Source organism: Psammomys obesus, unplaced genomic scaffold, assembly GCF_907164565.1.
Source record: "Psammomys obesus unplaced genomic scaffold, mPsaObe1.curated_primary_1811, whole genome shotgun sequence".
In the NCBI taxonomy this organism is placed as follows: domain Eukaryota; kingdom Metazoa; phylum Chordata; class Mammalia; order Rodentia; family Muridae; genus Psammomys; species Psammomys obesus.
The window spans coordinates 49,643,877-49,658,964 of NW_026585895.1; the positions used below are offsets into that span (position 1 = coordinate 49,643,877).

Consider the following 15,088-nt stretch of genomic DNA (forward strand, 5'->3'; position numbering starts at 1 on the left):
AAATCTCTAGAAGTGCCCCACCCTGCTAAGATCTTAGTTTTAAGCAATGACCTTCAACTGTACTTGGAGATTCTCCCACCCATAGGATAATTAAGTACTGTGTTCTTCTTATGATAGGACCCTGTTACTGCATGTAAAATGTACCACTACATGTAAATTAGTTATCTCTGATTATCCCCTAACCCCATCGAATCAAACACATTCGCCCTTGAAACCCTTCCCTCTGCCCAAGGTTTGTATTACTCTTAATTTCACACACACTCTCACTTCAAGGCCATGTAAGACTCATTTACTTGGGGGGAGAAGAATCGCTGCTGGACACCCAGACTTGGCTGCCAATTAGGCAGCTGCCAGCCCAGGCGGCTGCGAGCTTCTGTACCACCCAGGGCCTGACTGCCGGTATCCAGGCCCCAGGCCAAGGCTGGTGCTAGAGCTCATTCTGTACCAAACTTAGTAAATGGGGTTCTAGTGTTCAGTGTGTAGGGTCAGTGGGTCAGGGAGGTCTCTTGGCCTCAGCAGGTGAACCTGTGGTCAGATAGCAGGCTCCTGCTTTCCCAGTGCCAAGCTGGGTCTGTGGAGTCAGACGTCACCAGAAGCAGCATTTCTAGCTAGGATGCCCCTAGGTGGCTCTGGGAAAGCTTTGGGAACAGCCAAGAGCTTCCTCCTTCCACTTCAGCCCTGGCACTTCGGTAGTCACAGAGCTTGTTAGGTGGGCCTGCAGATTCACCAGTGCCAGGTAGAGACCAATCCTAGATTAAAAGTCCTGATCAGAGCTGGTGTCAAAACACCAAAGACAGCCTCATCAACCCTGCCTGGCACCAGTAGGAGGCACAGTCTCAGGCCCTAAAAACCCCAGAATCACACACTCTGGGCCCTGCGGACACCTAGCACTCCTGGAAGTGAGAATGGCTAGATTTCTTAACCCCTGGGATCACTTTCCTCCCCTGCCTCAGCACTCTCTCCTGGAGTCTTAAGACTGTCCCTCCTCTTCATCCTTTGCTCTAGACACCTTTTTAAACCCAAGTCACTGAAAGGGTTACAGCTCAGGCCCTGTGCAGCAAAATCTTGGCCAATGACACGCACTCTACAGCTTTGTGGAACACAAGGCATGTTTAACATCACAACTGTGCAGCAGAAACCAGAGCTCCCCACTCTGAGCTGGGCCTGGGCTCCACTCTTCCTCCAAGTGGATCTGGGCTTGGCTGCTGACTGGGTTGCATGGGGGCAGGGTGACACAGCTTTCTCCAGGTCTGCGGTCTGCAAAGACCAGACTATAGATGGGCAAGTCACACAATCAGCAGGCTCCCTGAATGGCCACTCACCCTGGAGTGGCTCTGAGCAGGAAAGAGCCTGTGGTGAGGGAGTGTGGGGATGTTGGTCAGCTCTGAAAGGCATCATGGATGGAAATGGGCTATGTTCGTTCTACTTGTGGTGGGGCCCTTTGGAGGCACACACTCTGAAAACTTGTAACTGTGTGTTTCATTTTTTCCCCTGTACTTGGTGTTTGGGTATTTGTGCATGCAAAGGCCATAGCCTGACAATGAGTGTCCTCCTCTGTCACTCTTGACCTTGTCTTGAGGCAGGGTCTCTCACAGGACCCAGAGCAGGAAGCTCTGGATCCTCCTGTTCCCCACACATGAGGCTTGCAGGCACCACCACAGCTGGCTTTTATGTGGGTGTTGAGGATCCAAACTCTGTAGTATGTGTGTGTAGCTGGCACTGTACCCACTGAGCCACTCGTCCAGCCTGAGCTGCATGAGAAGGTGAAATTAGCCTGCATGAAGTGCCTGTCAACCGAAAACACTCCCACTCAAGTACAGGGTGAGTGGCAAATGACTTACAGTGCTTTGGGCTGACCTGAATGTCTGATGCCCACAGGGATGACAGGCACAGCTACTGGAGAACCAGGAAGCCTGGTTCAGTGGGGCTTAGCCCCAGACCTCTGCAGTCACCTCCCCTTAGGTGGCAGCAGTGCTGGGCCCTGGCCTGGAGTCTCCTATGACTGCATTCTAGTGGTCTGCATATAGGCGCGGTGATGGTGCAGCCTTGCCCGGTGGGCCTACTGTCAGTGAGAGTAGGTGGGAGGCAGCCAGCTAACTTAATGAGCACAAATAACAAAGAAGGAATTACGACGGTTTTCAACTTGTGAGTTGTGACCCCTCTGGGGTTCAAATGACCCTTTCACAGGGGTTGCCTAAGACCATCTGCATATCAGGTATATACACTACAATTCATAACAGTAGAAAAATTACAGTTATGAAGTAGCAACAAAAATAATTTTATGGTTGGGGTCACCATAGCATGAAGAACTGTATTTCTTGCAGCGTTAGGAAGGTCGAAAGCCACGGTTGAGAACCACTGAATTAGGAGGAAGTCGATAGGAAGCACTCAAGTTCCCAGCATGGAATCTTTATTGGACACATTTACTTTGCAGTGAGACACAGTGGCCAGCCCACCAATCCTGAGCACATCCACAGCCCATGCTTGTAAGTACTCAGCGATTAATGCTAACATTACTCAGTGGCCCAGCCCCTGTACCCCAACCTGAGTAAGACATATAGGCCCATGAGAGCTCCTGCAGGTGAAACCTCTGGGTTTAGTCTGACAGTTATTTGGGTCAGCTAGGGACTGGAGAGTTCCCATGTATGGCAGGCTTTCTGGCCCTGTCACAGAGGGAGACAAGAGCTTGAACACAAGAAGGCTGGCCCTTCAGCTCCCTTCAGCACAACCTCCAAATGAGCATCCTGTATTGGGAGTGAATCTGTCTTACTCTGGTCTTTATGGACACAACAGGAACTTGTGTGTGGCCTGGCTGCAGTCTCCCTGTCGTCAGGATCATACCAGGTCCCGGCAACTGGTCATGACTATGTCTGCCTCTAAGCTTGCTCTGTCTCTCAGCACTGGAAAGCAGACAGGGGTTCCCCTGGCCAGGCAGAGGAACCTGAGGTGCCATCACGCCACCTAAATGCATGACACTTTTTAAAGACAAAGCAGACAAACCTCAAAGGACAGAAGCGGCCCTGCAGGAACTGGAAGACTCCTTGGTCTGTGACCTATGACCACATTCCAGGTGGTACAGCTGTGAGTGAGGCTCCTGTAAATATCTTACAGAGTCTTTCCAGGGCAGCCCGGGAAAGCTGGAATAAAGGGCACATCCTTGAGAACACTGGCCTGTTCTACACAGCCAAGAATAAAGAATAAAGTCCTTAGGAACCCCAGGGAGGAAAGGCAGCAGCAGTGGGCAGGGCGGGCCTCTGGGTGGCACACTTTGATGCGCTGAAGCCCCTGGGCAGGCCACGGCCAGCAGGTGAACTGAGGTGGGTGGTGGGGTGAGGGCTGAGGGATGGGGGTGGGCTAGGCTCATCCTTTGAGGATCAGCAGCTTGGCAAAGAGAGGTTGTTCCCCAGTGTGTGGAGCTGGGCCAGCAACCTTGCCAGACTAATGCTTCCTCGAGGAACACACTTTGGGATGTGGGAGGTGGCCAGAGGCCACTGAAAATGAACATAGGTCTCTTTGATGGGCTTCCCCTGCTGCACTCCGAGAGCCAGACAGGCATTGTGGTGTGCGGAGAGCGCCGTGTGGTGCAAAGCAGCAACACACAGCGTTAGTTTGCATAGTTTGCTCTCTCTTGATAGGATGCTCCCTGGCTTAGAAAACATACCCTGCACCCAGCTGCTGGCAGACAATGCTGCAATGCACCAGGCCTATGGCTGGGTATGCCAGGGAGGGCAAAGGGAGTCAACAGAAAGCAGGAAAGACTTGGGGGCTGGGGGAAGAGAGAGGGGAAATGAGAGAAAAAAAAAAGAGGGAGAAGAAGAGGAGGGAGAAAAGGACTGAAGGACCAAGAGGAGCAGAAATCCTACAAGCGCCTCAGGAGCTATCTGGCCCTGGCTGGCTGAGCAGGCTGGGGGTTGGAGAGTGGGGACACTTAGGTATTTTACTCTGAAGTGGTTTTTGAAGGAAAACTGAAGACTTAGGCCTTCTCTTTGACCCTAGTGAGCTGTTCCTCTAAAGAGAATGAACCCCAGTCAGGCTAAACATTAGACTTTACACTGCTAGGAGGCAGAATTCAGAGCTGAACACTTGCTCCTGTTGTCCACAGCGTATTAAATGTCACAGCCCACAGCGCTCTCAAATAAAGCACGGATACCTCACACAGGCAGCGTAGAGGGGCACACAAAGCAGGGCTATAAATACCACAGTGGCAGGGCAATGTGCGCTCCATTTTTGCTCAGCCCCTGCAACGGGCAGGCTTCACCCTTCAGACACGGCTGTGCGGGGCTGGGTGGACTCAGCCCTAGGCTGCAGAGGGAAGCCCGTGAACTGGAGCGGCTGGGCAGCACTGGACTCCAACCAGATTCCAACCCAAGGTCACTGCTGAATGCTGGCTCACGGCTCTCAAGTGATGGAGCTGAGATACATTTCCAGTACAGGATGAAGAGCTGGGGGTTCTCCTCTCCATAGCCTGGGCACCAGGCCAGCCTTCCCAGACCCGTGCTAGGCTTCTGATTCCCCCGGAGTGCCTGGCCTGCCTCCTGCGGCAGTGATAGGGCAGGCCTTGGGAGGGACACTGGGGCAGCACACCTCTCTGCTTGTGTACCCATGCTCTGGAAGGACCAGACCTTCCTACAGGATGCTCCTATCAGGACCCTACGGCCCCTGAGACATGCACCGGGAGAGAGCTGTGAGCTGGGCTCTGGCTCCTTCACTGAGTCACACTATGAAAACCCAGCAAGTGAAAGGAGGGCCTCCACAAAGAACCCGCCTGAGGCAGGCTGCTCACACCTTCTGTGAGTCTAGTGCCTAGTGAAGAATGTGGGGGGGGGGGGGAGGATCACACCGCACTCTGAGGGCCAGGCTGTGGGCTTTGATGTCACTGCAGGAGCACACTTCAGCAGTGCTGGTGGAGTGCTTGTGTGCAATAAACAAAGCATTAAAAATTACCTCATCTTCTCTCCAACTCCCTTCCCACATAGTTAAACAAATAAGCAAGAACAAAGCAAAGAAAGAGAAAAAGGTCCCTGAAGTGAATCCTTCAGGCCTGCCTACCCTCCTCAAGACGGAACACCTGTGGTGGTGAGGGAGCTCCTAGGACAGGAGAGGAAGCAGCTTCTTACTGGAGGTGTAGAACGTGGAATTGGGGTGGCGGGGTGGGACACAACTGTTTTCAAGACAGAGATTTGAGTCTTCAGCACTGGGAGGTAGGAACTGACACCCCAGGAAGCCCCTGTCCCTTGAAGGCATGACTCACCTACAAGTCCTGGACACTGAGTGCCTCTGAGGTGCTTTGAGCTGGCCACCTGTGCCCTCATCACACGCCTTCTAAGCTCGTCTCTGTTGTAGCTCTGCTCCACGCAGGCAGCCACTGGTATTACTGCCCAAGCTCTGAGCAGACCTCGCTGTCCCAGGTCCCTGAGCATGAGCAGCTCGAATGTGTGCACTTCCTTCACGCATACTTGGACTATGTAGTTGAGGATCAGAAGTCCTGCCTAGCCCATGCAAGCTGTGGAAGGATGCTCACCTAAGTATTTGCTTGGCCACTATTCTTTCTGTCCCCAGCTGCTCCTTCAGGAAAATTCTGTTTTCTCAGATTCTGCTCAGAAGATGCAGGTGGAAGAAGCCAGGAGGCTGCTTTGGGCAGGCAGGGGATGGAGTCAGGAGAGCCATCTGGAGAATACCTCTGGAGTGTGAGGCTCCCCTCCCCTGCAGGCATGAATGGAGAGCTATGCTCCACAGCAGGGCTGTGGACCCGGCAGTGGCCTGGATAGCAAAGCGATGGGCCCTCCCAGCACGCCTCTAGCACCACTGTTCCAGGTCGCCAGCAGGAGTGGAAACAGTATTTAGAGTGGTGCTTGGGGCCAGCAGCCCTGGGCTGGTGCTTCATGCCACCAAAGGTGACTATTTGGCTAGCTATAAGAATTTCATTCATTTCTGTTGCTGTTGTTCTCAAAGCCTGATAGTTTCTTTCTCTTCTTTGTGTCCTTGGTAGATATTTGACTAGTTTCCAAAATAACGTCTTTCCCCCCCCCACCCTGGTACAAGGAATTGAACCCATGAATGCTAGGTTGAGTGGCATCCTCAGCCTCCAGAGCACTGTGACCAGTGGCAGACTGGCCCTCCCCACCACAACCTGAATGGCAGCCAGCGGGAGCTCCCCTGCACAGACCCCAGACTCCCAGTGAGCAAGGTAAATTAAGACTCCTTTACTCCTCCGCCGTGTCTCCTACCCTCACTGAGGGACAGTCCTAGCAGCCTGGAGCCCACCGCAATCCAGATTCCCTAAGCGTACAAAAGTAGGTGTCCATGGCACTCAGCTCTGCCATGAGCACTGGTGTCACTGTTGGGAGATGCCACAGTTCTGTCAGGAGCACGCTCACTCACTGACAGGGCTATGAATAAGTTAGTTTCATTGACAGTGCATCCTCAGGTCGTGCTCTGTCATGCAGTGCCTTCCCAGTCACCCTGGGGCTCCACAGCACCATTGGTCACTTTCTTGACTTTCTTCATGTTCTCCATCACTCCTGATGTTGTCACTCTGAAAAAGAAAAGAAGTGAAGATGTTAGGAATCCAGGACCCTACAATAAATGCTTCTAGACCAAGGTGGAAACCCGGCCTTCTCCTGTTAGCTGTGTGGTGCTGGCCAGGTCACTTGACCTTTCTGAGTGTGACTATGATGATGAATTCTTACCTTCCAGAACCACCATGAGAAAAAAGAAGACTGGCCACGTACCTGATCAAGCTCTCACCACTGCCAACATTAATTTTTCTCTCTTCCACCACAATGCCCAGAGATTTTAGGTCATATTCATATAATCATTATGGTTATAGAACATTCAGGAAAGAAAGCTAATAGAGGGGCAGACATCTATAGCAGCCACACAATCATTCCCATGGCACAGGGCAAAACCACAGGCTTGGTGTTCAAAACTCTGATGACTATGGACAATTAACACCACTTCCTTATGGTCTGGCATTCCTCAGCCATTCCAAGAAGCCCTTAGCTTCTCCTCCATGTTGCTGCTGCTCCTGGCTCGGCTCTTTTCGCAACCACTGCACCTCCTCCTGTCCTCCACCTTCATCGCACCCTTCCTCCCAGGCTTCCATGCGCTGTGTCCTGAGAGCTACGTGTCATCGCACAGCTGCCAGTGGCTCCTGCACTGCTCCTGCCCCCTCTGGTGAGCAGCAGCAGCAGAGGCCAACACTTCCCACGTACTCAAGGGTGACTGAAGTCCTGACGTTGTAGAAAGGAGAGAAGGCAAGGTGAGAACACCAGCCTAGGGGGCAGTGGTACCAAGAGGGACAGCCGAGAGCCATAGGAGGCTGAGACCATGAGATGGTTACTCACCCTCTGAGGACAGGAAGGGTGACCTAGGCAGCTGCCCAGCGCTGCTGCTGGGCTGGGTGGGTAGTGCTGCTCTTGAAGCCTGGGGGAGAGCAGGAGGCAAGCAAGCGCGGAGCGTGCAACTAAGGGGAGAGGATGTGGGCTGGCGGTGAAGCTGGAGGAGAGGGCCAGTGTGCAGGCGTGAAGGGTGCTAGGAAGGAGAGGCAGCACGGAGGGAAGGAGTGTGAGAGCGCAGGAAGATGTCAGAAACAGGAGAGGAAAGGAGCTCCCTGGGGCCCGGAACAGGAGCTGCTGGAATGATCCACGGGACAAACTGATGGAGATGCCGGAGCAATGGACCGCCTCAGGGTTCCCAGGCACTCAGAGCTGCAGGGGAACTGGCTAGACCTGTACAGCAGCAGCTCAGTGGTGAGAACGAACATGGGAGTGGAGCAACATCCTCGAGCCTCTGGGCAGACACAGGCTCGCAGAGTGCAGCTCCCATACTGTCCCATGCGTTGTTTCCATGCAAATGCACAACATCTGCCCAGCAGCCTGTCCCCAAGGACCCCTGTGCAGGAAGGAGGGAACTCTAGAAAGCTCAGGTTAGGTGATGGCCACTGGGACAGAGAGGGGCTGTGGTTCTGTACATCCAGTGATAGACTCTAGAGCAGCCACAGTTGGGGGGGGGGGGGCACGGCTCCCAAGCCAGTCTGAGCAGCAAGTCCCACAGGGTCAGCCAATAGGGTGCTGAGGACAGAAAGGTGCTAGGGACCCACGTTGCCTCCGTATTTATCCCCCTTCCCTGACAGAGCCCCATGTGTCCCCAAATCTAAAATACAGAATGAATACAGCCCTTCCATCACAGCAGGCTGCAAGCAGGCAGCTTAGCTGAAGCTGCCCAGGGACACGGCTGTTTCTTCCCCTGACCTAGGCCTTCCAGACCACAGAATGTGCTCACTGGTTACAAGGCTGGAGTCTACGCACCTCCCCCATCACTTCCTCCCAAGATTCAAACATGCTCAGACCCCTGTCTATAAGGTTTGCCACTCTCAGACTGATACCAAAGTAAAACTTTAAACCACAGCCATGAAGGTCAGGTATGGTGGCTCACTCCTTTAATCTCAGCACTTGGGAGGCAGAGGCAGGTGGATCTCTGTGAGTCTGAGGCCAGCCTGGTGTACACAGAGTTCCAGGACAGCCAGGACTATGCAAAGACCCTGTCTCAAAAAATAAAATACAATATTGCCATAAAATACACACATGCTTTTTCCCAAGATAGGAACAGGGGGAACACAATTCCCATAGGACCACTTGATAGCTCAGCTCAGCGGAGGGCACTATGAGCCTGGCATCTTGCAGTGGAGAGGCAGGAAGGCCACCAGCTGACTTGGGTTTGCACCTCTTTCAACAGCCACTTGCAAAGACTCCGCTAACTCTGCTACAGCTGGATGCCCTCCTGCCCCTCCCGCTGTGTGGTAAAGGTACTGGGGCACAGGGGATGAGACTTGGTCAGGGCCCATCCCAGGATCCACCTCGCACTTACTGTCCTGTTGGAGCAGCCAGCAAGAGGCCGGATGTGGCTGACAGCCCTTGAGTTGTGGAGAGGAAAAAGGCAATGGGGAGTCTCGGCCTGCGCTGACCATCACACACACAGCTCATTAGAGTCAGAGCTGGCACACAGGTTATGAATCATCTAGAAAATGAGTGTCTTTTCCTGAACCTAACCCTAACCTGTGACTCAGATCCGGGATGGAGGTGCTGTCTCCATCAACCTGTGGTGAATCAGAAGATGCCATTTTCAAACACTGGTAGCAATGCTTATAGCCTGATAGTCCATTCTAAACTGGCCAGAACATTTCCAGACTCTTGCCACTGGGTCACTGGGATCTGCTTCAATGATACTTAACAGGATGGTAAGTTCTAATTTTTCTTGATAAGACTGAGCTATGGCTGGCAGACACTGCACTTCAAACCAGCTAAGCACGCCAGGGGCTCCAGCATTCAATCCTGCTAAAAATAGAGGCACCACCTCCAAGCTGCAGGATGCTGAGAGCAGGGGGCTTACTGCTTAACATGCCTTTCAGTTCAGAAGGGAGGGAGGGAAGGAAGGAGGGACAGAGGGAGGGAGGGAGGGATAGAAGGAGGGCAACTTACACAGATTCCATCTCCAGGTCATCTTCCTCCTGAGAGAGCTGCAGGTAGGGGTTATCTGAAGCTGGGCGAAATTTATAGCCCGTCAGGACAAAGAACACCAGCGTGGCTGTTTCATCCAGCAGCTGCAAATTTAAAATCCACCCCAAATAAAAGGATTAGCAACACTGTTTTCCAGAAAGCAAGGAGCTAAACAAGCTGAGGACTCCCTCAGTCTTTCCCACAGCACTACAGCTGACTGCTCCTGAGCACTGCCTCAGTGTGCAGAGGTCCGTGCCCAGAGCATGGCCAGAGTAAACACTCAAGTGTCTCCAAGGAACGCCCTCCCCCCCTTTTTTAAATGATGAGAAGGTCTTGCTGTGAAATGTGGGCTGGCCTTGAACTCACCAGCTTCTGTGTCAGCTTCCCAAATGCTGGGAAGTGTGTGCTATCACACTGGCTCATTGTATACCTTCTCTGTCTTACTTGTTCTTCCTATTTCATTAGTGTGTGACAGGGTACAAGTGTGTGTCTGTGCTGAGTGTATGTATGTGAGTGTGTGTGGTGTGTATGTGTGTGTGTTTGTATGCATGTGTGTCTGCACAGGCCAGAAAAGAGTGCTGGTTCCCTTGGAGCTCGATTTACAGGGCACTGCGAGTCACCCACCCATGGAGCTGCTAGAAACTGAACTCTAGTCCTTTGGAAGAATACCAAGCGCTCTTGACCTCTGAGTCATCTCTTTAGCCCCAAGAACAAAGGTGCTAATGCTCACAGAGCACTTGGTGACCCCTGACCAGCTCTAGTATCTAACAGAGAGTTTATAACTATAATAAAAATAATGACAGGTCCAAAAACCCAAGAATAAAAACAAAAACAAATCCCCAAACGAAAAAGGGCTGGATTCAAAACGACTCAAGCTCTGCAACTGAAGGTAAAGGTAGATAAATTCTAATTACACAAGGTAAATCTCACTCTCTGCTTGAGGCTTTTCTCTTTAAAGACTTAGAATTAATCAATAATGCAATTACATCCAGATTTATCATGTAGCCCAGCAGCTCCCCTGGGCACACAGATCATCGTATCTGGAGAGGAGACAGAGGTCTTAGAAGTCCTTCCAGACAAGTCAGACACAATCTTAAGCTACATCCCAAGACAAGATCCTCACACATAAATTCTCCACACAGTCCCCCAAGAGCAGCAGACCTGGTAGAGCCACTTCCACTGGAATGGAACGGCAAACTTGAGAAGAAAGGCAATGATCCTGGTGAAGTAGATGTAGCACACGATCTACAGAAAAGGAAAATCAGAAATGAGAGCATCATTTTTGCCACTAATTAACTGCAAAGCAGAAAACAGTCATCCAAAGGAACAGATGTGGTCTGTAGCTCAGCAGGGGCAGCCGCTGCTCTATCATGCCAGCCTCTCTCGTGTGGCTGAGACACTCACCCACCTGGAAGCTAGGTCCTTTGTACGGCTTTTCTACCGGTTCTTACTGCTCACATGCAGGTCCTCCTTGAGTCTCAGTCTCCAAGGGCACTCTTTTCATACCCAGGGTTGGGGGTGATTCCCAGCAAAATGGTCACATGGAGAATGCACAGTGAGCAGCAGAGGCCCACACTCTAGGACACACGGAACCATGCACTCTAACCCGCTAACACGTTCCTCTGGCCTCCCTGTGACGAGGCCTCAGTGAGACTTCAGTGAGACCCATGAGACCACACAGAACACTAGACCAGGCCTGCAGGCCAGGCTAAGCAGGTATGGGTGTCAGGCTTCAAGGCCTGGTCTCCTTTGCCCTGTCAAAGAACTGATGCTCTGTGTCATCATAGGCATCAGGAAATGCTCTCTGTGACCCCTGTTCTGATGATGGCACAAAACCCCATGTAAACAAGACAGACAACCTGCGAAAAAGCAGCGAGCAAGCACAAGAACACCAGCTGGATGGACTCTGTCCCCTGCTTTTCTGCTGCTGGTGTGCTTAGAGCTGTCACACTTCCTTGTGGAAGTCAAGGCAACAGTAGGAGATTATACTCTGCTCACACTGACTTGCTGAATGCAATGGTGCATGCCTTTAATCCCAGCACTTGGGAGTCAGAGGCAAGGGATTGAGGTTTGCCAGGGCTATGCAATGAGGACCCTCCCCCACCGCAAAAAACCAACCAACCAACCAAACAAACAACAACAACAACAACAAAAAAACCCCTAAAATCCCAAAACAAAACCAGCCTCGCTTTTCTGTTTTTAAGGGACATATCACTATAACAAGACTGGTGTCTTTCCTGGCAACTGGAGAGAGTGGTGAATACTCAGGAGCTTTCTGTGGGGGGCCTGCACAAGAGCACAAGAGTGCGCCCACATTCCTAGGTGGGCGGTGGGGTGGCTGAGTCTGGCCTAGGCCCAGAAAGGCCCTTGAGAGTCAAGCTCTGCGCCGACCACTACACAAGGGCCTGAGTCACCCCACAGGCCCTGCGGGTGTTTTCACGCGAAGTGTTTGTGCTACTTTTCTAAGTATTTAAAGCACTTCTAACAGGCTTCAAAGCAACCCAGATTTTTCATTTCCACTTTAAGAGAGGCGATGTGAGGCTGTGAGGCGGCTGACAGGTCTAGGCACGGTGGCTGCTACTGTCACCAGGTCTGCTCATTTATTTACAGTTTCAGAGTTTTTTGTTTTTTTGTTTTTACTCACCAAGACGTAGTAATGTCTGAAAACCTTCAGCTTTGCTAAGTTAATGGCAGCTACAAAGAACAGAATAAAAAGTACATTATTTTTTTTTTTCATCTACTTCCCATCTATCTGCCTTGCCACCTACATCCATCCATTCATTTGGAGACAAGGTGTGGGCCAGGCTGCTCTCAGACAGAACCCCCACCTCAGGCCTAGGGAGCCTGAAGGACTGCCTGAAATTCCTCAAAAAAATTTTTTTTTCTTTTTGGTTTTTTTGAGACAGGGCTTCTCTCTGTGCAGCCCAGACTGGCTTTGAACTCACAGAGATCCACCTATCTCTGCCTCCCAAGTGCTGGGATTAAAGGTGTGTGCCATCATGCCCAGTTCAACTTGTTCAATTTTTAACATCTTATTCCTTCTATATGCCCTCTCAAGGCAGAGGTGATGACCTATCACACACACGCACACTTACAGTAGAGTTGAGCAGGCTGAGTACCTGGCCAGCAGCATGTGCAATCAATCTCTCAACTGTTTGGGCGACCCCTCACTGGAGACAGGCAGCTGTGAGCAACTGACGCCGTGGACGGGTGTCAGTGTAGGCGAGGGCCAGGGCTACCTGTCCCCAGCCCTGCACTGCAGCCAAGAGGCACAGTGGCACCCCAACCAGTATCACCACCAGGCTGGCCTAAAGGAGCATCTGGGGTCTCCCAAGGGGGTGAAGTCAATCAACTCTCGTGTGCATTCAGTGAATTTCATGCCGGTTTCCCTTACATGCTTCAGTGAGTCCTTTGAAACCAGGCTCCCCGGTGAAGCCCTGCCTTCAAGAGCACTCAAGGTCGGACAGACCAGGACATCCAGCTTCCTGACACTGCCCACGGCTATGAAATATTGATGCCCGCAGAGGACAGCCTGGTCCCCCCCCCCCCATTAGCAACCCTTTCATTCATCAGAGCCTTCCTGCAGGAGGCAAATTAATTTTGCTTAATAGCATTCAATTACTGATTCAGTTTAAGAATGGGACTGTGGGTGGCACACATTCAAATTTCCTCTTCCTCTCCCCTCTGGCTCATGATTAGTGGGGGGCAATCAACCTAAGGATTCCCACAGAAATTCCAGGAATCCTAAGTTAGCCAGGTGATTATCAACTAGAGTTCTGAAGCACTGGCTTTGGGTGGGTCCCTGTGTGTGTGTGTGTGTGTGTGTGTGTGTGTGTGTGTGTGTGTGTCTTCATACAAGCGCACAACTGGCAGATCATCTAACACTCATTTCTCTACATCTCTGACAACGGTTTTGTTTTTTAAACATTAAACTCTCTGATTCCCACCCTTTGTTCATGCAGTCAATACTAAGTGATTAAGTTCTGACTTGCACCAGGCATTGCATACAAGCAGTGCTCTGGGCAGCTGCAGCCTCCTCCCCGCTGTCAGGACACCCTACCTAGAGCTTGGGAAGGGTGCTACTAAGGACAGATGCTACATTTGAGACATTCTAGGTAAAGCGGAGTGTCCTAGGCTTGGGTTTGCCCACGTGCACAGCCCTGAACCTCCTGCTTCCGTGACAGGCCCCGCTCCCACCACACTCTGCAGCAGAGCCAGCCAAAGCTGAGGGGCACTGCAGCCCGTCATCCAGGGCAACCACTAACTCTCTCCTTTCCTGTGCTCTCAATTTTTTTCTGCATGCTGCTCTGAAGGAGACCTGAAAATGGAAACTGTTTACATCAGAACTACCTCTCTAGCAGAGAAGTGTCCTGCTTTCTTTCGCAGAGTTCCAGGTGCCAGGACAGGGAGGAGCTGGCTGAGGGAGGATGGGTCTAGGCCGTGGAGGGTAAGGCAGAGTTTTCCACGGGGAATGAGTCAGGCAGTGAGAGGACCAAAGGGGTACCTCTATGGGACAGCTTCATGGACAGACAAGACTGGGGCTCAGCATGCTGGACCCTGGGGTGTGCGGAGCTGGCGACAGGGCCAGACAGAGAGTAAAGCAAGGTGAAGATACAAGACTGATCTTGTCCTTACTGGTGCTGAGGGACCCAGGGAATTTTACCAAAGATCAGTAGTAAGAGCCCAGCTGAGTGGATGGCCCCACAGATTTGCATGACCCAGGTAAGGTCAGGGCAGCAGGTTCAGCCAGACACTGTGGCTGCTGAAAGGAGAGACCTGAAAGGAGTCCTACAGGGATTCTGAAGGAAATGAGTGGGCAGAAGGGGACTGTGGGTAGGCCCTGCCAGCCATAGTGGGCTAATTATGGGGAGTTAGAGCAGAGTGTGACACGTGGGCATCTCCCCTTACCACATGCCATGATGTCACACCTCCAGGCCACACAGACACTCCTGAAGGGTGACACTTCTGTAACTGAACCAGTGTGGCTCACACCCTCACTCCAGAAGGGTCCACTACAGAACAGCCATGATACCCAGCACTCCTAGAGGTGACAAGCAGGTCTTGGAAGAATGTGAAGAGCTCCAGGCCATTTCCTAAACCAGCCATGATAACATCGGTGCTGACACCATGACGTCAATTAGCACCGCTGCAGGCGTGGCCTAAGCCCCTCAGGCCCGTGGCTGGGTTCCCTTGCTCAGCTGGGGATGGACCCCAGAGCATCAATCTGGTTCGTCAGTTCATTCTAGCCATCCCTGACAGCCTCCGCTCTGCAGGTGTGCAACTGCCGGTGAAGCAGGAGAGCGTTCAACAGGTCAGGCCCAGTGCAGCTGTATGTCCAAGGCTAAACCTCATCTGCTGCCTGTCACTCACGTGATACTAGGCAAGTCAGCTCCCCTCTCCGTCTGAACCTCAGTTTGTTCATCTGTTAAGGCAGGAACAGTAATATCCGGCCTTAGGGTTACTGGAATGACCAGCAGGGAATACAGCAACAAACGGCTTGCACTCAGCACCTGCATACTCTGACATTACATTGGGCTTAGCCTGCATCGGGGTGGCCATTAGGACTGACAGAAACCCAGACTAGTAAATAC

General features: G+C 52.0%; 1 protein-coding gene across 1 annotated transcript in view; it reads right to left on the reverse strand.

Annotated features, from left to right (window-relative positions):
* Window positions 1-2,393: 2,393 nt before the first annotated feature.
* Window positions 2,394-15,088, reverse strand: part of Gpr107 (G protein-coupled receptor 107) — a 54,245-nt gene continuing 41,550 nt past the window's right edge. Inside the window, exons 12-15 of the mRNA XM_055599742.1 lie at window positions 12,142-12,191; window positions 10,659-10,742; window positions 9,480-9,601; window positions 2,394-6,535 (exon numbers count right to left, since the gene is read on the reverse strand). Of these exons, the coding sequence (XP_055455717.1) occupies window positions 6,439-6,535; window positions 9,480-9,601; window positions 10,659-10,742; window positions 12,142-12,191 (353 nt within the window). The 3' untranslated portion in view covers window positions 2,394-6,438. The remainder of the gene's footprint in view (window positions 6,536-9,479; window positions 9,602-10,658; window positions 10,743-12,141; window positions 12,192-15,088) is intronic.